At 42.2% G+C, this 22,149-nt stretch overlaps 1 protein-coding gene across 1 annotated transcript; it reads left to right on the top strand.

Annotated features, from left to right (window-relative positions):
• Positions 1-19,359: 19,359 nt before the first annotated feature.
• Positions 19,360-21,795, top strand: LOC147892926 (L-type lectin-domain containing receptor kinase S.4-like). The gene is made up of 2 exons (XM_087386820.1): positions 19,360-19,952; positions 19,983-21,795. The coding sequence occupies exons 1-2, from the start codon at positions 19,360-19,362 to the stop codon at positions 21,589-21,591; spliced, it is 2,202 nt and encodes a 733-aa protein (XP_087242946.1). The 3' UTR covers positions 21,592-21,795.
• The last annotated feature ends 354 nt before the right edge of the window (positions 21,796-22,149 follow it).

Here is a 22,149-nt window from a genome sequence, read left to right on the forward strand (position 1 = left end):
TATGTCACCTCCCATGTGGAGGGTAAGGGTGGGACTGCCATTGGAGTCATGTCCCATTATAATGGAGGATTCGCTCAAGTTATCACAGATACTCAAAATAGCTGGGTGTTGCTTAAATGCCTTATCAAGGGGATGAACTTTGTAGTAATCTCTCTGTATGTTCCTAATTCATCAGAGTAGACTGAAAGATTTTATGGGAATCTTTATTGTGTGTAGATGGCAATTGTTTTGCTATGGTTGACTTCAATATTGTGACATCTTACTATTGGTTAGAGAACTCCTCAACTCCAAAATTAGCTAGGCTATTTGTGGAGCATATCTATAGATTGTATGGGCTACTAGCCGATATTGTTAGTGACCAGGATAGCAAATTTAACAACCATTTTTGGAGGGAAGTGTTTAAAGGGTTAGAAACTTCATTGAATATGAGCACCATGAACCATCCACAGAGTCCTGAAAGGGCCAATCAGATCATTAAGGATATGCTTCAAGCATATGTAAGTAAACGATCAGATCATTAAGGATATGCTTCAAGCATATGTAAGTAAACGATCAGATCATTAAGGATATGCTTCAAGCATATGTAAGTAAACGGCAAACTAATTGGGAACACAATGTGCCCATATTATAATTTTCATATAGCAGTGCTAAACATTTAGCTACAGGTTTTAGTCCCTTCATGATGATGTATGGATTTCAACCAAGAGCCCCAATGACAATGGGACTCAAAAAAGAGAAGGTTCAAGTAGCCAAAGACTTTCTTGAGGATATGAATCAAACGCTTCAATGGAACGCAAGAAAAGGAGAGACAGCCTAAGTGCGGAGCTCATTGCCATAGTGGTGACGTTTTGGCATGAAAATACAAGGTGTTGGTAGGGTTGTCACTCTATGAACTTTAGGGTGCATGCTAGAGCTTGTGAAGACTCGAGAATGGTATTTACTTGAATGGCCTAATGTTGCTTCCTCAAAGCCTACCACCAATCGTGACATCACAACTTGTTTCTTCGCTCTAATGGCAATGATCGAATACGTGCATCTGCAACAATTACTTCTTGCTAGTACTCTACAAGGAGTCTTCTATTCCTTGTTCCCTGACCAAGCTTTTCAGCTTTTCTATCTCACAGCCTCTGTTTGCTTCTCTTGTAATCCATGGTGAGCTACATATTGCCATGGCAACGATCAATGAAAGACGACAATGCCAATTCAAAATAGAGAGAAGCTAGCTTGTGAGGCAGCCAAAGAATAGAAGAGAACTTACCCAAAAGTAGACAATGGCAAACCAAAGTTTGTGCAAGGTCACTTGAGAAGCGTACGGCTTGCAGGTACTTAATATTCCAAGATTTGATGGGCAAGAGGTGTGAAAATTTGAAGTGCATGGGAGTAGCAAAATTTCAGCCGTCAGTTTTTCCCCCTTCGGCGATACACGTCAGCAAAATTGGATATCCCAAACAAGTGCAATGTGGCCTAAAATGCTTGGCCAAATGGATTTGATGATGTGTATTATTAAATGCAATGGCCTTTGGCATGCTTATGAGCCATATAGAAAGCAAGCGCATGGAAAAAGAAACAATTCAAAATTGTAAATAGTGTTGGGTTAATTAAAATATCTTTTCACATGCACAAATTGCGCTTTTCCAACTTCTTCCATTTTAGGGTGAATCTAGATACCAATACCAACAACTGTCAATGTTTTAAGACCACGGAGAACTAGTCCCAATAGTTTAGATTCCAAAATTTCAATCTGTTTTGGTTTTCAACAAATCAAAAAAAAGTTATGTAGCATGCCCTCAAATGGGTATGCATCACTTTTGCACAACATTGGAGGCCTCTTAACCCATGCATAGTGATCTCATTTAGGTGTGTCCTTGGGTTGAGGAGAAGCTCACATAGTGTACTTTTGAATGAGTACTTGGTTGCATGTATGTATAGAACAAAATTTTGATGTTTTTGAATAATTTGCTATATCCTATAGTCTTCAGGATCATGCTTCACATGCAACATAGCACTTGTAATGCTTTAATGGTGTTGTTCCACATCCTTATTCCATAATTTTTTGCTCTCATGTTCAAGTTTGGAATGTGTAGTACAATTTGAAGACAAAGTTTGTCGAATTCCGTTGAGCAATGCATAAGTTATGGGTCATGCAATATATAGTATATACAGAAAAGTCCCTGACCCTCACCAAAAATGGCTACACCCAAGCAAACAATGACCCTCCCTTAAACAACCGCCTCACATTCCTCAGAATATGGTTCCTTAAAACTTTTAGATTTTGATTCTATAAGGATGCACCTTGCTCGCACCTTGTCACTCAGATTTTCCTTGTGAAAAGTACTATAAGAACCAAAGTAACTCTGATTAATGCTAAACCTTTCTTTTTCGACCACCTTTGCAAAAGAGTCTTTCAGCTTGTTCTTTTGCTTCTTCTTTGCCAAAAGGTGCAAACACTCACCACTAGTGTCATGTACCTATGATGACCATGGTAGCATCTTGTACGTGATGACCATGGATCTAAACTTTCTGTGATATCCACTGCTTAATATTGTGCGACCAATTGAGCAATGTGCAAGTGAGCAGATGCGATCAGATGAATCGATTTTGCTTAAGACTTGCGTCACTTTCTTTTGGCCATACTACGGCCTCTAATTTTTCACTCATCTCTTTAGGAAAGTCCCCCTTGCCCAGTCTCCTTGTAGAGTCCTCTTTTGGGGACTCGAAGGACCTTTTCACAGGTGAGTCCCTCCTCGACTCGGATCTCATTTTGGTAATTGCTCCCTCAAATAGGAAATTTGAGTCCTATGGAAGGAATCTTTAATATTTCATGTGTCACATACAACAATGGATCTTATTTTGTGTGTCACGTACAACAATGGACTTCTTGCCCAATCTTGACATTAAGAACAAAGACAGTCATGGATCGCGTGCAAACATGCAAGCACATAATCTTGGAAAGTATATAGAAATTTCATGGGCGACATGGATCGCATGATTACATGGTGCGCACATCACGATTATTTATTGAGGTCTTTGTTTACAATGATAGGGAAGATACAAAAAAAATCAATGGCTCAAACCATTCTGGAAGTGCACATATTATCGATGATTGATGAAGCGATGGTGCATTAGGAAAGGCAGGCGAAGCTCAGACCCAATGATAAGCAACCAATAAGAAAATCGTATGATAAATCCATGTGTTAGTGAATCATGTAAACAAATTAACGTGGGAGAGCATGCCTATCAATTCTATCCAATCTCTCTTGAATCACTCTCTTGCTATCTCCTTGATCTTTCAAACATTGATGTGTAAGTTGATAGAGAGGTACCAAGCGAACTATGCACCAAGCAGCTCTGCTTCGTAGTATTGCATATGTAGTCTCCTTCACCCGTCCTCTCTGTTTTGATGCTCTAAACCATGAAGTTCTTACCGAGGCGCATTGGGAGGTAGCCAGCTAAGGGTGTCCACTTCCGGACCACTTGCGGGGGAGTGTGACACCCCCTCGAGTGAAAATACAAAGGTTTTGCTTCGGTGTGAAATACCTCGATCGAGGTATCGTCTCCAATAAAATTGGCACACGAGGACAACCGAACCAAGCAAATACCTCGATCGAGGTCTTCCATTTTAATCCACCGAACCGAGCCTATACCTCGATCGAGGTATCGTGGCAAGACACCTATACCTCGTCGATCGAGGTATCGTGGCAAGTCTACATACCTTGATCGAGGTATCGTGGATAGATGACATGGGTCATGTCAAATACCACAATCGAGGTATGTGGCATCCGACATGGCAGCTGACATACCTCGATCGAGGTACCGTGGCTCGATCGATGACATGGCCACATGTCAAATACCATGATCGAGGTATGTGGCATTCGACATGTACTGTGCTGGCAGCTGACATACCTCAATCGAGGTATCGTGGCATGTCCATACCTCGATCGATGTATGTTGGACCTATGGGTATGTGGCATGTCAAATACCACGATCGAGCTATGTTGCATGTGATATAACACGATCGAGGTATGTGGCATTGCAAGTGGTATGCTGGACCAATGATGTATCTGGCATGTCAAATACCACGATCGAGGTACGTGGCATCGGCATACCTCGATCATGGTATTGAAACCCTAAATTTTCGTATATAAAGAGAGGGACCCCCTCATTCTTCAAACCTCGATCGAGCTCCTCCTCATTGAAATCGACGGAATTGCTGGAGCGACGGAGATTAAATTTTAGTTTACAGGAATATCTAATTTAATTATAAAATATTTCAAAATTTAAAATGCATTTTAAAGTTTTTTTTAAATTATTTTTTAATTACTTAAGTTTTTATTTAAATATCAAAACATATATATTTTGTTTTTTAAAATCATCTATTAAAAAAAAGAGAGATTAAAGTAGTTTTTATGTTATTTTTTAAATTATTCAAGTTTTTAATTAAATATAAAAATGTTTGAATTTTTTTTGTAGAAATCATCTTTTAAAACAAGAGTTTAAAGTATGTTTTATTTTATTTTTACAGTCAGTGAAATTTTAAATTAAATGTCAAAACGTATATATTTTGTATTTTAAAATCATCTTTTTAAAAAATATATATATTAAATTAGTTTTATGTTATTTTTCAAATTAGTGTATTTTTAATTTAAATATAAAAATGGTTTAATTTTGTTTTTAAAAATAAACTTTTTTTAAAAAAAAACAAGAGTTGAAAGTAGTTTTTAATTATTTTTTAAATTAGTGAAGTTTTTATTTAAAATGTAAAAATGTATATATTTTGTTTTTTAAAATCATCTATTTGAAAAAAAAGAGATTAAAGTAGTTTTTATGTTATTTTTCAAATTAGTGAATTTTTTATTTAAATAAAAAAATGTTTAAATTTTATTTTTAAAAATCATCTTTTAAAAAAAACAAAATAAGAGTTTAAAGTAGCTTTTATATTATTTAAGTTAGTGAAGTTTTTATTTAAATGTTAAAACGTATATATTTTGTTTTTTAAAATCATCTATTTAAAAAAAAAGAGATTAAAGTAGTTTTTATGTTATTTTTTAAATTAGTGAAGTTTTTAATTAAATATAAAAACGTTTAAATTTTGGTTTTAGAAATCATCTATAAAAAAAAAGAAAATAAGAGTTTAAAGTAGCTTTTATATTATTTTTCAAGTTAGTGAAGTTTTTATTTGAATGTCAAAACGTATATATTTTGTTTTTTAAAATCATCTATTTCGTTTATTTTAAAAAAGAGATTAAAGTAGTTTTTATATTATTTTTCAAATTAGGGAAGTGTAGCATCTTTAACACAAAGTTTGAAATTTCTTTGAAAATGAAATAAGACCAAGGATGTACATCTAAATCCCTTTTTCAATAACACCGTTAAATAAGTATTGTGTGTGCATCTTCCATTGAAGAGTGGAGCAACTTAGAGCATGTAGAGAATGCATGTGTTGCATTTGCAACATAACACTGTTGTAGGCATAGCCACACATTTGGCCCATCTACCGTTAGGTGCATAGGATGATCCCAACGACATCCTACCTCACCAAGGAGTACGTGACTAAGTGTAATCAATCAAACAAATAGGATGATTTGAACAACACATTCACCTACACATCATTTTCAAATCATATGGTGTGAGAGGTTGATGTAAGGAGAGGGTAGATCATGTGGCTAGCAATCACTTTAGGTGGCACGTGAAACTATAGAAATAGGGAATTAGGAAAGGTTGTAGATCTATGTATGGATATAGTAACATAGACAAATACAAAGCCTTATGTGATTCCATGAAACCTTGTCATGAGCTTTTGCAAAAATTCAATCAAAATTGGCTAGCTAAAAGTTTTCATTACCCAAATAGATTATTAAGTCCCATTGAAAAGAATATTAATTTTCATTACCCAAACAGAATATTAATTTCCATGTGTTGTTTTGTGCATGCGCTAGCCAGCGCGCAGGTTCTGGCACCACTGTTCATATGCAGATAGCGATTTTGAGAGCTAAGATGAGGGCACTGTAGGATGCTGGGGCACCCCCTCACTTGGTTGCGAGTCTCGATTCAGTCATTGATGCTCTAGGTCAATTAGACATAGTTGAGGACGTTTTGGATACCTTTCAGGCACAGGTTGAGGCAGAGATCGGTGGTCATGGCTTGGATTGGAGAGCCATTCGAGCATGAGTCACCTCACAGGCAGGCCTTAGAGGAAATGTTTTGGGATGGTCACACTGAGGCGATGCGACCACGATCAGGGCAACCCTTTTATATTTTACGTAGTAGGCACCCCGTCATAGCAGCACACATTTATCCAAGATATCTCGCTGCAAATGGTGGTCGATTGCCTCACAACTGTCAGATAGCTAGGTCAATTGTCATGCAGCTATACGCTGAGTTTGTGCTTGGTCATCGGGGAGACTACCTTAGTACCCGTCCAAGACCGGGACATGGTAGGATCGGGTGTTAGGAGCATCAGACTACAGGTGTTCGACATCAATGCGAGGCTACGCACTATCCCTACACCGGCATTGCGAGCTGTTGGAGGATGGATTAGGGGGGATGTTCATTCAGTGGCCTCATCCTTGCACGACATGGTCTCTACCCTATCGAGATCACTTTCGATTCCACCTCCCACATCTATGGAGCCTCCCACATCTACACCACCTCCCACATCTACACCGCCTCAGCATGAGTTGGATACTCGAGATGCACGAATTGCAGAGTTGGAGGCATTGTTGGTTGCGTCTAGGGTCGAAGTTAGTTATTTCGATTATTTTAGTTTATTTTTTTGTTGCGTGTTTTGAACTGAAGTTTTTTGGTTCATCCTCACCATGTACGCAACATGTTTGCTTGGCAGGCACATCTATTGCGATAGGATATGGAGTCTCATGTATGAAAGTTGGAGGCAGATTTGGAGGAGCAGAGGATTCGGACACGCATAGCCTACCATCGAGCGGAGCACTATATTTTGCAATTGAGACATATTAGTCATGATTCATCTTGCCATAAGATCCACCCCAGTGTGGCCCTGTACCCCACTCCTCCTGTAGATGTGCCGACTAGGACACCCATAGATGCACCAGTCATAGCCAGGCTTCCTATCGCCACTTGCGTCCTTTGCCATAAGGATTTTGATACCATAGCGTGGTTTGGACTAGGGTGCGGCCACATCGCACATCTCCATTACATGACCCACCACATGGTGGCACAATCAGTGTGCCCTGTATGCTTTGCTGACACTAGGCATGGATGATCTGTATCTTGGTCATCATCAGGCCATTGATCCATGGCCATTGATCCATATGCCCACGTGGTCTTGATAGAGCACTACAGGGAGGAGGCATAGAGAGCTTTGTTGCGGCAGGAGGGTGCTGATACTTCACTGGTTATAGCGTGTGTTCTGCGACGTTTCTCATATGGTGATTTCATGCCAGGTGACGAGGCATGAGCAGAGGAGGCACGTCGTATTGAGCGAGATGTTGAGATATGGTGCCATGAGCACATAGATTAAAGGGCTAAGGTATGGTATAGGAAAGAATTAAAGTAGCCACCCTAAGATGTGGACTACATGATGTGGAGATGTGGATTGAGGATATCCACAAGGAGAGATGTGGATGAGAGGATCCCACAAGTGTTGACTATTCAAAGGGCACTCTCTATATAAGAGGCCTATCATGTATTGTTGAGTACAAGAGAAGAATGCACATTCACTCAAGATTCTGTTTATGAGTCCAAGCTAATCTATCTTGGAACCTAATTGACTTGAGGTACATGTCATGAGCATTCTCTTCATCATGTTTCCACATAGGTTCCATCCACCTTAGAGCGCTCCATCGATCCTAAGGCACGCATGTTTTCTCATGGTATCAGAGCTTAGGTATAGTATCTTAGATTAGTTATATGCATGCCTTAGGAAGTCATGAATTCTACTAGGATAGTTTTAGTTTTAGAGTGAGAGATTTATGTTCTCTTCGTGATTGAAAGATTTGTGAGGAGTTCTTCTTCTTTTTCTTAGGGAGAGAGAGAGTATCTTCTTCTTCATTTCTTGAGAAATGTGAGAATGAGATTTTTCAGAGTTTTGGGAGGTGTAGTGTGAGAAGTTTTGCTTCTGTGTCTTTTAAAACTACAACTACTCATGTAAGGCTACTCAATGAAGCGGCTTCCACGAGCCCTCTAGCCTCTTCATCAAACTAAAGCCTACAGCGTCCACCAAGCAAAGGCTCTAAGGCTTAATGGGTGACTCATTCCTTCGGCATCCTCTTCAAACCTCCGGGCGATGCTCCATAGCACATGGACAACCAAGGCACTCTATCAATGACTACAGCCTCGACTTCTGCCAAGTCAACTGACTCTGCAACTCCCTACACAGCTCTGGCTACTGGCTTTAGCACCCGCCATATCCAATAGCCAGACGCCTTCTACTCTTAGCAGTGGCGCAACCTATCTACTAGCATCAGCAAACCATTCACTAGCAAACACATGACTCGACCAGCAAGAGAGCCAGGCCGTCAGTTTCCATGCCCATGCAAGCCGCCTCACAGTCGGCCTCCTTCCAGCACCTGTGACTAACCACCTCCTTTCTGCAGCTTCACGGACTTCTATATCTCGTGACAGGATTTACATATGTTCTTTTAACAGGTAGGGTACTGCTGTTGGATCAAAGGAAGCAGTGGGGAAGGGACAAGATCGATGCCGATAGCATCCTCCACTCTGACTTCTTTTAACGCCAGCACCTCCTTCATTGGGTGTTGACAGATTGCAATTCGCAGAAGGAACGTCTACAAAGCAAAAGCCTCAAGACGAGGCAACAGACTGTTTAAGAGACCCGACTCCCACGGTAGCAACCAGGCTCATCTACGGCAGCCCGCTCTCGCTCCATGCAAATCAAGCCTTCCTTAACCCGAAGGCAACCGACGAGCGATCTCCCTTAACACTGCTAGTGGCAAGCTCTCAAGAGGCTCGACCAGTGTATTAAGGAGAGCAGCTTCTTCGCTCCAATAGCGAGAGCTAGAGTTCGTTCGGCGAGCAAGTTCCATGCAATACAACGAGCCAATAGTTCTGTCAGCAACTTCTTGCGAATGCATCTCCAACATAGCCTCTCAACGGACTGCCAACCTCCAAGCTCCAACAATCCTTGCTCACAGCAAGACGGCTCCCTACCTTCAATGCTGCTCGACAACCCATGCTGCATGATCGTCAACACACCCCTTCACAGTCGCACTCGCTCCTCACAGCACCTTGCTGAGCATCACATCGAGCGAGAAGAAGACGCAGCAGAGGGAGAGAAGTGGAATGCCCACAACCAGACGTGGAGATAAGGATAGGCTTGGTTAGTGAGGCTTGATCAGTAATTGGCCAAGTGGAAATGCCACGTGGCAGATAGGTGTAGTTAAGTGAAGTTTATGGTTAGGTTTGTTTAAACTTTGGGTTAACTCATTTAGTTAAGAGTATGCCACATGGCATAGGGCCACCTAAGCACAGAGCCCCTGCCAAGCACAGTTCTGCAAGCAGCATATGAATGTCTATGCCACATCATCAAGGCCCCCTCTTCTTCACAAAACATTCAACAAGGCGTAACTTGCAATCCAGAAAGAATTCGGACACGCTCCAAAAAGGAAAAGTGATCGTCTTTTCAAGCTCTACGCGCCTATCAGATCAGAATCATTGTATGCAATTAGACACTGCCAATATTGAAAAAAAAATCAATTGGTAAGACCTTTGCAGCAAATGAAAAAGCAAAGCATGAATGCACACGTCATTGTCATAAGCATGCCAAAAGCACAAGTGCATGAGATGACCATAGCACATAGCATGGCATCCACACATAAAGCATCAAGGCACATGAAAGAACAAAGCATCATGCATGAAGCTACACCAAACAAAGAAGCAAACGAGTCGTCATCAAGCCATGAGCCAAAAGGTGACATCAATGGAATGTATTGAAAACAAAAACCTTGCCAACCTTGCCTATGTTTTGTAAATCAAACCTGACCACCTGAGAGTAGCTATGAAAGCACCCAGGGGAGGTATGGACATGTAAAAGCCACACTTGACCACCTTAAGTAGCAATGCATGCACTAAGGGGAGGTGATGGAATGTAACTCACATCTGACCACCTTGCAGTAGCCAAAGGATCATGGCACCAAGGGGAGGTGTTGAGATATGGTGCCATGAGCACATAGATTAAAGGGCTAAGGTATGGTATAGGAAAGAATTAAAGTAGCCACCCTAAGATGTGGACTACATGATGTGGAGATGTGGATTGAGGATATCCATAAGGAGAGATGTGGATGAGAGGATCCCACAAGTGTTGACTATTCAAAGGGCACTCTCTATATAAGAGGCCTATCATGTATTGTTGAGTACAAGAGAAGAATGCACATTCACGCAAGATTCTATTTATGAGTCCAAGCTAATCTATCTTGGAACCTAATTGACTTGAGGTACATGTCATGAGCATTCTCTTCATCATGTTTCCACATAGGTTCCATCCACCTTAGAGCGCTCCATCGATCCTAAGGCACGCATGTTTTCTCACGAGAGGCAAAGCTTCATATATCATTGCAGCAGTGGGTGGAGCAGCAACTTGGGTGGGGCCAGCGTCTTCTACATGTAGATACGATTACTCGAGCTGGATTTGAGGCACGAGTATTCGCAGATGCACGACTTTGGGAGCTGAGGCGCGCATACGTAGAGGAGGCGAGGGAGGCAGAGATTGCAGCAGTGGCTCGTGCAGCATGCCCTCCTCTTCATCAGGATGAGGCTGGCCTATTTGATCCAGGAGATGAGGCTGGCCCATCTGATCTGGCTTTGCCCGAGGGCACACAGGGGACGGTTGGGCAGCAGGTCATATAAGAGCCACGTCAAAGGACGACTAGAGGATCATATGTGGAGTTATCAAATTTTGATTCAGGATGATTGTTCAGGCTTCACACATATCTTGTTTAGGGATGCACTTCTGCACGATGATGATGATGATGTACACATTCATTTTGGTACTTTCATGATGTTGTTCTTACTTTTATGATTTTGGTACTTTCATGATGTTGTTCTTACTTTGTTTATCTCAGTTTATAGTTTGTTCAAATCTAACATAAACATTTAAAATTAGGAGTATCCTTTTGAATTTTAGATATCTCAATTCACACATCTAATACATAAGATATTTTAAAAATAATGCCGTGTGAAGTAATTGTAAACATTAAGCATTGAAAAGGTGTTCAAGTATAAGGTCTCTCTCTCTCTTGTGCTATGAACTTTATCATTTTGAATATCATATTGAATTTTGTATATATCAATGCTTGCAATTATTACACTAATATTATCACTAATTTTTATAAATTGTAGATTAAGAAAAAAATGTCAATGTTTAGCATGGAATGGTGTGCATTGGTAGTAACATGTGTCAAACATTAATACATGATTATGTACAATTGGTCCAAAATCATATAATACATATATAATTTTTCATAGGTAGTCACTAGGAGTGGGTGCATACAAAAATGTATGCATTATACCTTCTACCTGGCACATACCAAATCAGTTGGAGACCAAATCTTGCATGGATGTATTTCTAAAGTAGCCTAAGAGCTGTGCAAAGTTTCATGCACAACAGATAAGTCCAACGGCGTATTTGGTTAGTATGTTCACCATTTTTCATATGTAGTCACTAGTAGGGAGTGCATGCAAAAATGTATGCAGTATGCCTTCCACGCGGCACATACGAAATCAATTGGCAACCAAATCTTGCATGGATGTATGTTTAGAGTAGCCTAAGAGCTGTGCAAAGTTTCATCCCCAACATATAAGTCCACATGCATATTTGGTTAGTACGTGTGCCATTTTTAATACGTAGTCATCACTAGTAGTGAGTGCATGCAAAAATGTACGCATTATACCTTCCACGTGGCACATACCAAATTAGTTGGAGACCAAATCTTGCATGGATGTAGGTCTAGGGTAGCCTAAGAGCCGTGCAAAGTTTCATCCCCAACAGATAAGTCCACATGTGTATTTGGTTAGTACGTGCGCCATTCTTCATACGTAGTCACTAGTAGGGATTGTAAAACTGTACGCATTATACCTTCCACGTGGCGCATACCAAATCAGTTGGAGACCAATTCTTGCATGGATTTAGGTCTAGGGTAGCTTAAGAGCCGTGCAAAGTTTCATCCCCAACAAATAAGTCCACATGCGTATTTGGTTAGTACGTGTGCCATTTTTCATACATAGTCACTAGTAGGGAGTGCATGCAAAAATGTACGCATTATACCTTCCACGTGGCACATATCAAATCATTTGGAGACCAAATATTGCATGGATGTAGGTCTAGGGTAGCCTAAGAGCTTAGCAAAGTTTCATCCCCAATAGATAAGTCCACATGCATATTTGGTTAGTACGTGTGCCATTTTTCATACGTGGTCACTAGTAGGGATTGTAAAAATGTATGCATTATACCTTCCACGTGGCACATACCAAATTAGTTGGAGACCAAATCTTGCATGGATATAGGTCTAGGGTAGCCTAAGATCCGTGAAAAGTTTCATCCCCAACAGATAAGTCCACATGCGTATTTGGTTAGTGTGTGCACCATTTTTCATACGTAGTCACTAGTAGGGAGTGTATGCAAAAATGTATGCATTATACCTTCCACATGGCACATACCAAATCATTTGGAGACCAAATCTTGCATGGATGTAGGTCTAGGTTAGTGTAAGAGCCATGCAAAGTTTCATCCCCAATAGATAAGTTCACATGCGTATTTGGTTAGTACGTGCGCCATTTTTTATATGTAGTCACTGGTAGGGATTGTAAAAATGTACGCATTCTACATATACCAAATCAGTTGGAGACCAAATCTTGCATGGATGTAGGTATAGGGAGCTAAGATCCATGCAAAGTTTCATCCCCAATAGATAAGTCCACATGCGTGTTTGGTTAGTACGTGCGCCATTTTTCATACGTAGTCACTAGTAGGGATTGTAAAAATGTACACATTATACCTTCCATGTGGCACATACCAAATCAATTGGAGACCAAATCTGGCATGGATGTAGGTCTACGGTAGCCTAATAGCCATGCAAAGTTTCATCCCCAACAGATAAGTCCACATGCGTATTTGGTTAGTACGTGCGCCATTTTTCATATGTAGTTACTAGTTGGGATTGTAAAAATGTATGCATTATACCTTCCACGTGGCACATACCAAATCAGTTGGAGACCAAATCTTGCATGCATGTAGGTCTAGGGTAGCCTAAGAGCCATGCGAATTTTCATCCCCAATAGATAAGTCCACATGCGTATTTGGTTAGTATGTGCGCCATTTTCCATACGTAGTCACTAGTAGGGAGTGCTTGCAAAAATGTACGCATTATACCTTCCACGTAGCACATACTAAATCAGCTGAAGACCAAATCTTGCATTAATTTAGGTCTAGGGTAGCCTAATAGCGGTGTGAAGTTTCATCCCCAACAGATAAGTCCACATGCGTATTTGGTTAGTACATGCGCCATTTTCCATACGTAGTCACTAGTAGGGAGTGCTTGCAAAAATGTACATATTATACCTTCCATGTGGCACATACCAAATCATTTGGAGACAAAATCTTGCATGGATGTAGGTCTAGGGTAGCCTAAGAGCCATGCATAGTTTCATCCCCAACAGATAAGTCCACATGTGTATTTGGTTAGTACGTGCGCCATTTTTCAGACGTAGTCACTAGTAGGGATTGTAAAAATGTATGCATTATACCTTCCATGTGGCACATACCAAATCAGTTGGAGACAAAATCTTGCATGGATTTAGGTCTAAGGTATCCTAAGAGTGGTGCAAAGTTTCATCCCCAACAGATAAGTCCACATGCATATTTGGTTAGTACGTGCGCCATTTTCCATACGTAGTCACTAGTAGGGAGTGCTTGCAAAAATGTATGCATTATACCTTCCACGTGGCACATGCCAAATCAGTTGGAGACCAAATCTTGCATGGATGTAGGTCTAGGGTAGCCTAAGAGCCATGCGAAGTTTCATCCCCAACAGATAGGTCCACATGTGTATTTGGTTAGTGCGTGCATCATTTTTCATACGTAGTCACTAGTAGGGAGTGCTTGCAAAAATGTACGCATTATACCTTCCAGGTGGCACATACCAAATCATTTAAAGACCAAAGCCTAAGAGCCGTGCAAAGTTTCATCCCCAACAGATAAGTCCACATGCATATTTGGTTAGTACGTGCACGAATTTTCTTAGACACATTTTTAAAATGTCCCAAAGCAGGAAACACAATTACAACATAACTACTAATAAACAATTTTTTGTTTTACAGAAACAAAAAATCCCATTGAGAAGACAACGGACATCATGTATAAAATAGAATCTAATACAATGATGTGTATGAACGTGTATAAAACCATCATAGTGAAATACAAAATATGAGTCCATGAAAATTACAATGGTACGGTCACACAGTGAGCCTATACATATCGAATCCAAAAATATGTAATCAACTAGTGATACCCAATAAAAATCTATTTGATCAACTGATGATCCCAAAACTATGATATGTAATGTGCTACTCCTCAAGATCGGCTCTCATGCCAATAGTTGCAAGTATGCTCTCATGATCCTCCACTGAAAGGCGCCATCATGGAGTGGACGTCGCCTTGCGAGTGCGAACATGACTCAAAGTAATCTTGATTACAACAACAAGATGAGAATACATGTATGCCTCTTGATCCGCCATGTACTCCTAGAACTCAATATAACAACCACGCCTCTGTATCTACTGAAAATAGTGGCCACCTACGATCATGCTATGAGCATCGAAATGCATCCCATGCCCATCCATTGTATCCTCATTCAGCACACTCTTCGCCATAGAGCATCGCAACAAGTAATAATCCACACCCTCCTCATTGCCCTCCGAAGATATCACCAATACGCAACATATCTATAAGCTGGTCATAATCTCTAGAGGAACTGAATCCTGCATCTTGATCATCATGTACCTCCTCCCAAGGCTGGAAGGGAGAAAGCACTCGCCGTGCCCATGGATCGGCCCATGGTATCATGGAGCACCCTCCCCAATCATCATCAATGCATGCGGAGCAAAAACATGCAAACCATCGAGAAAAGATCACGGGGTGAGACTCACCTATGCTCCTGATGGAATGGAAATCAAGAGTGCCAGACACTGAATGACAATCAAAAGGCCTAGACCGATCAAGACTCCCAATGTCCACGCACCAAAAATACCGGCTCACCACCCTATCATCACGCGACTGAAACGAGGAGATAGCACTAGTGAATAAGTGCTAGCTACACCACCGCAACACATCATGTGCATCCTTGAAGCGATCGGCACTGTGACGCAACTGGTATCAACGCAAAGCACGCTTCACGCAAGCACCTACACCATCGTGCTCTCCCTTACTGTGCCCTGTCTTGAAGTAGCTCTATGTGATCAGAATGCCTATCTCACGGTGCCATCTGCAGAACCAATAAAATTGTCTAGCATATTTGAATTGACCACCACAGCTGTCTGACCAGATCCAGCGCCACTGCCATGTGACACCATAATCCCTCAAGAAGCTATCATGCAAAGTGAAGCAATGCTGCACAAAATGGGCATCATGTGATCGATCATCACTAATGTAGAAGTGATACTCTCGTACAATGACGCGTGAGTCCATGGTGCTATCAATGCCATCCACATGAGCATGTGCATGACGATAGCTAATGTGCACAAATATAGCAACCTGCAATATGGCATCGAAAAAAAATATGACTATTGAAATAATTCAATATAATGAGGGCATAAAAAAACCAATAACTCAATCACATGTCACCTGTTCGGAGAAATAATACTCCGATTGGATCTCATGCTGTGGTGGAAAGGTATAATTCTCCACAAAGTCCACCACTAAGACAACCACCCCTATAGGAAATGTCCTCAAACATGCACGGAACTGACGATCCTCCCACTTCGCAGTGTGCGAGTGGCATATGTAGCAGTACAGCTTCCATCGAAAACTATCAATGAATACAACACGTGGTGTCTCCTTCCCCACAAGCTGCAACCTCCTCGGCTGTGCACCACCATCTAATGTCAAGGTAGTGTACTCATATTGCTACCAACGAACCATCTGCATGTCACAAGTAACTACTGCAACTCATGGCACTCTAGCAAAGTCACCACACAAAGTACACCTGCCTTCCACACAATCAAGGGAGTGGAATAAAGCATCACCATCTTGTGTACACAATATGAAATGAATGAAGTCACAAGGGCTAGTAGGAACCACTCCCCTATGACCATCAAGGGAATGGCATACACCATACATCAATCCAAAATCCACATGGTAGTGACAACAACACATGTCACGCTCCTGAGAGCATCACACAAACCATGGCCTGCATCGCTCAAATGATCTTTGCCCAATCCTGAACTCCGGGTGCGCCTCTACAAACTGAGTGTACAACTCAGTCTGGGTACACTCCAAAAAACATGCACCATGCTCAATGTACACCCCACGTGACACCCTCTTCTGCAATGCCTTCTTGAACACCGGGGATGCTCTGTAATGCTCCTCCTAAAACTATTGTATGAAGGACCTAGTGGAATCATCCAACAATTGATCATTGTGAGGTGCACGACCACTCGAAGCCCAAAGAGCATCAGTCTCACTATCCTCTAGACTCTGCCTCCTAATCATGCCTGCTCACAATGTGCGCGTTGCAATTTGAAGAAGACGTGAAGCGGTACGCACATGGCCTATCATATGAGGTCTACTAATGGTAGCCACAATAGAACGACGTGCTGCCAAGGCATCACTGGAGTTCCTATGCTTAATAGAAGAATACGAACGTCAAACACTGCTAAGGACCTCGCTACATACAACCCTATCTCTGCGTGCACCAAGACTAGCAAGCCTTCTACACTCTACCAAGTCAGGGTGATCAATCAGGGATGTGAGAAAAGCAGACTGCGAAGCTGGCGTAAGGTCACTAAAAAAAGACTACACAATCTTGCTAGTACGACGACGGATAGTGGACTTCGGCAAGTCGCATCGTGAAGCAACACTGCTGCTGCAAGGTGGGGCAAGAAGATCAATGGGAGATGGTAGGGTGGAGGGGGGAAGGGAGGCGCCAAGGGGAAGGGGGGGAGGGGGAGATAGAGGTAGAGGTAGAGGGCAAAATGTAGGTGGCTAGGGGAAGGGCGGAGGGGGAAGAGATAGAGGTAGAGGTAGAGGGCAAAATGTAGGTGGCTAGGGGAAGGGCGGAGGCTGGAGGTAGGGGAGCGGATGAGGATGTGGAGGGGGGGACAATGGAGGTGGGGCTGGGGGTGGAGGTGGAGGTGGGATGTAGAGGTAGAGGTGGATCGGTGGTGGCAGCACAAGCTCTAGCTCTAGAGGCTCCCTTGCGCTCGTGAGCCTTCCGCTTGTGCTCCTCATCAATGAGATTTGGGGGGGGGGTTCCTACATCTTTCATGTCTACTAGTTCTACGGCTTTGAGAACCCATTCTCAATGAAAGTAGGATGGAAGGTGTGACAAAGTGATGGGGAGGCAAGAATGGCTAAGAATGAGTGAAATGAACCAAAACGTGTTGTCTTATTGGTGGAGAAGGTGCTAAGATTGAAAATAATTGGCTACTAAAATTCCGTTTGATTTTGTTTTGAAACTAATTTTTGTGGTCTACTCAAATAAGTTGATTTTAATCATATTATATATACATGGAATCCAAAGTTAATTTTGAATATTTGCATCATTTGATTTTATTTCAGTTTAATATTCACATAACATATGTGCCTATCTTGATTAATATTTTTGTTAATGCAATTTGAGAATAACCTATGTGATAAACCATGATAATTTGATTATTTTGCCACTTCCAAATATCTCTAAATAACTCGATCGTGGTCATAAATCATGACAATTTGATTATTTTGCCACTTTTGGACACCTCCAAATACCTCGATCATGGTCATAAACCATGACAATTCGATTATTTTGCCACTTCCAAATACCTCGATCGTGGTCATAAACCTCGATCGTGGTATTCTATGCCTCATGCACTCAAATCACATGCATGTGGCTGATGTGGCACCATGCATGGTGATGATGTGGCAATATGGTGTGGAATATATAAGTCTCTTCCATGATGTGAAAATGTGATGTGGCATGATGAGTTGGCATTCATGAGGTGGTAGATTGACATGGCAAATTGAGGTGGAGGGATTGGTGATGTGGCAATGTTGACGAGGTATGCCAAGGTGGCAAGGTGTGATGACATGGCTCCAAGAGTTCCTATGATGTGGAATGATGAGGTGGCACATGTGGCTGATGTGGCAGCACGTGTGGCAATCTAAGCTAACATGGCAAGGAGTGATGTCACATCTCCTTGATGACATGGCACCATGCGGTCTAACAACGTGGCATGGTGGCAAGGCAAAAATAGATGACTCAGCCTTCCACATGGGCAGCATGCACACTCCAAAGGCTTGCCACTAGGGTTGGTGATGCTCCTAGCCTACCTCAGCAAGCCTAATACCAAGCCTACCTTATCTTGGTATTAGGCTTGGGTGGCGCTTTTTCCCCCACAAAAGGGAGATTTCACTCTTGGAGGCTATATTATATGTTTCCCTTACTCAAATTTAACCAAATTTTTCTTATTCATCATGCGGAGGACTAAAAATATTGACATTTTTGAAATGTTTGGTCAGGTTTGAGAATTACTAGATTTGTAATATTCTTTGTTGATCCTCTAAGTAGTAAAAGTAAAAATTAAACTTCAATCTTCTTAAATCTAACTGTTGGATTTGGGATTTGATGATTGAACCACATACCCCTATGTGCCTACTAACCTTCCACTGAATTGGATTTGCTTAATTATTCAAAATACTAAAAAAATGTGGTGTGCTACTAAAATGCATGTATTTTATGACTTTATTTGTTATAAATTATTATTTATAATTAGATAAATCATTCAAATAATTACCAATAAATCAAGTTAAGCTTTACATAATGTAAAGAGACCACCTACAAAGTTTCAATAACATTTAATCTAAAATGAGTAAGAAATTTAGAATTTGATATGACACTCTCTGTTCGTGACAAAGGTGTGACCGCCTAAGAACCATGCCGTGTGACACAAAGAAATTTTTTGTGTGTATCAAATTTTCGATCAGACTATACCATTGTGTGCACAATAGCATGTGTGATGTTGTGTCTGAAGACTTCAAAGACTAGATCCATAGGGAAGTAGGTGAGATTTGCATTTTTGTGTGCTAAAAAGCTTGTTTTTCCACCTCCTAAGGATTGGGAATGAACAAAAAGTGGACACCCTTAGCTTGCTACTTCCCCAAGAAGGCTGTCTGCCATGAAGAGAAAGAAAACTGGTTATTTGGTGGCCACCGGCCGACAAGAAACGCGTCTTTGCAAGGTCAAGATCAAACGTGGAAAATGCAAGTCGAGGAAAAGGGAGGCTGTTCTTCTTCTCCTCCATCGACCCAGTATCTATAATTGCTCTGTTGTTGTGTTAATTGGTAACGAAACTGCAATGGCACGGCCAACGCTACATTATCATATGCTTCTTCTCTTCCTCATCCTCGCAGAATCATTGCACATTCTACGTGCCATTCAATTCGATTATCCTACGTTTTCCAGCAATATTGCCACCTTGAACCTCTCTGGCTCTTCCATGCCCATCGAACGTGCCATTTGGCTCACTGATGCAATTGTCGGTAATGACGTGCATGTTGCAAAATCTACCTCGGGTCGGTTTGTTTACAGTCAACCTGTTCAATTCATGGATGATTATCGTCACGTTGCTTCCTTCAGCACGTCGTTTACGTTCCAGATAGTCACAGGGGCAGAATATGGAGATTGTGGGGATGGGATGGCGTTTTTCATCGCTCCAGACATCGCAAGCCCCGTCAATAGCACCGGTGGGTGTCTTGGTCTGCTCAGTGGGTGCGCTCCTCTAGTCGAGCCGACCCAAAGCGATTCACTGCCACAGCGCAGCCGTCACTTGTTCGCTGTTGAGTTCGACACATATCAAAATGCGCACCTCGATGACCCAAGCTCCAGCCATATCGGAATCGATATCAACAGTTTGAATTCAACTACCACATATGACACTCAAGGATTCGACCCTTACTCTGATTCGGTGCATCCAGAATTGTATCTGTACAGCAATTATACGTTCACCGTTTGGATTGATTACGACGCTTCCCGCGAGTTGATCCAAGTTTGGATGACGAACAGCAGCTCGAAGGAGCGTCCTGTGGATCCAATTTTAGTCACCTCTTACGATCTGTCGAGCGTCTTCCAGACATATATGTATGTTGGATTTTCAGCCTCGACCGGTGCATCGTATGAAGGGCATGCTCTCTACTCTTGGAATTTTTCCACAAGCGGACTTGAAATCAGTCCTGCTCCAGCACCATCTCTTAAAGCTTCATTCCCGTCGATGGCTCCAAGCTGGCCGAGAACTTATGAGGCACCTTTAAAAAGGAAACAGGGCCTCGCTCTAGTGGACTTGGGCTTGATCTTGGGCCTGGGCTTGTTTTTCTCAGTGGGTACTTGCATTGCGATGGCCTTAGCGCTTAGGTACTGCTGCAGGACGGTACCATCTAGTCATGAAAGAGATGACTATAACATCGATTCGGCTCTGCATCGCTACAGCTATCGCGAGCTCAGCCGAGCTACCCAAGCCTTCAGCGATAAGAACGTACTTGGTGAAGGTGCATTCAGCCGTGTATACAAAGGTATCGTGCGTGACCCTGACAAATCCACGGTGGCCGTGAAGAGACTGAACGAGGGTTTGGGAAAGAAAGCACCATTTCCTTCCGAGATAAGAATCATCAGCAGCATTCGACATCGCAACCTTTTACGGTTACGAGGATGGTGCCACGAGAAAGAGAAAGCGCTGCTGGTATACGATTACATGGCCAGTGGCAGCCTAGACAAGCATCTCTTCCGGGGAAATTCAGAAGCAAGTCTAACAAGCGAGACCAGATTCAACATCCTGCTTGGGGTAGCAGCTGCTTTGGAATATTTGCACGAAGGATTGGGAGAATGCGTGCTGCACAGAGACGTGAAGGCAGCCAATGTTCTGCTAAATGCCGAGTTTGAACCTGTTCTGGGGGATTTTGGGCTTGCACGATTGATCGCCCACGATCGGATTGTCACCATGACTGCAGCGGGAACACCTGGGTACGTTGCTCCGGAGGTGCCCTTTACAGGAAAGGCCACAGACAGAACAGATGTGTACAGCTTCGGCATTCTGGCATTGGAAGTGGCTTGTGGTCGGAGAGTGCTGGATTACGAGTTGCCACCACAAGAAATGATGCTTGTGGAGTGGGTATGGTCTCTACATGAGAGCAACAAACTGATGGAAGCCATGGATTCAAGGATGATGGCAAGGGATTCAGAGATGGAGGATCGATGGAGATGCGTGTTGCATTTGGGTCTAGTTTGCTCCCATCCTCTACCGGAATCTCGTCCTAAGATGAGCCAAGTGCACCAAGCATTGAAGGAGGTAAGGATCTCATCTTTGCCTGCCTCTCGGCCAGATTTCCGTTACTCCTACGCTCCCCAAGGACCATGATACTTTACCAGCATCCTCTCCCACAATTCAGCCCTCCCTCCACTTCTTCAACTTGCAACAGATCTCTCTGCCCTCTCCCACAGTTCAGCCCTCCTCCCCTTCTTCAACTTCTGCCAGATCTCTTGGTCGTTCTCTGCCACTTCTTCCGATTCTTCCACACCTGTCTCGTCCTTCTGCTTCACACTCATCCTTTCCGACCTCCGCTTAAACATCCATGAACTTAAAGTCAGATTCCAGGAGTTTGGGATTGTCTGGTTTCCCATTGCATTCCTCTACCCTGTCTCTACAATTATAGATGCTCAAAAAAGCTTCACCGTACTGTCTCTCTACATATTGACCGTGTTTTCCGAGTTTTGAGTTAAAACATGCGACACAAGAAAGATGTAGACGTTGGAGGTTTGCCTAAAACAGGTAAGCTCGATATTCTTTGGATAGTGGGACTCATCTCCTCCATAGCGTCTATGACAGTCTTGAATTATCAATTGAAGTGTGAACATTTCTTTTGCGCATGCCTTTCGGTTCTCTCGGTTGAGAAAATGTAACTGCTCACAATAAAGT

The sequence above is a fragment of the Dipteris shenzhenensis genome, chromosome 16 (genome assembly GCF_047967505.1).
Source record: "Dipteris shenzhenensis isolate YYH24624 ecotype China chromosome 16, Dip_SZ_1.0, whole genome shotgun sequence".
Classification (NCBI taxonomy): domain Eukaryota; kingdom Viridiplantae; phylum Streptophyta; class Polypodiopsida; order Gleicheniales; family Dipteridaceae; genus Dipteris; species Dipteris shenzhenensis.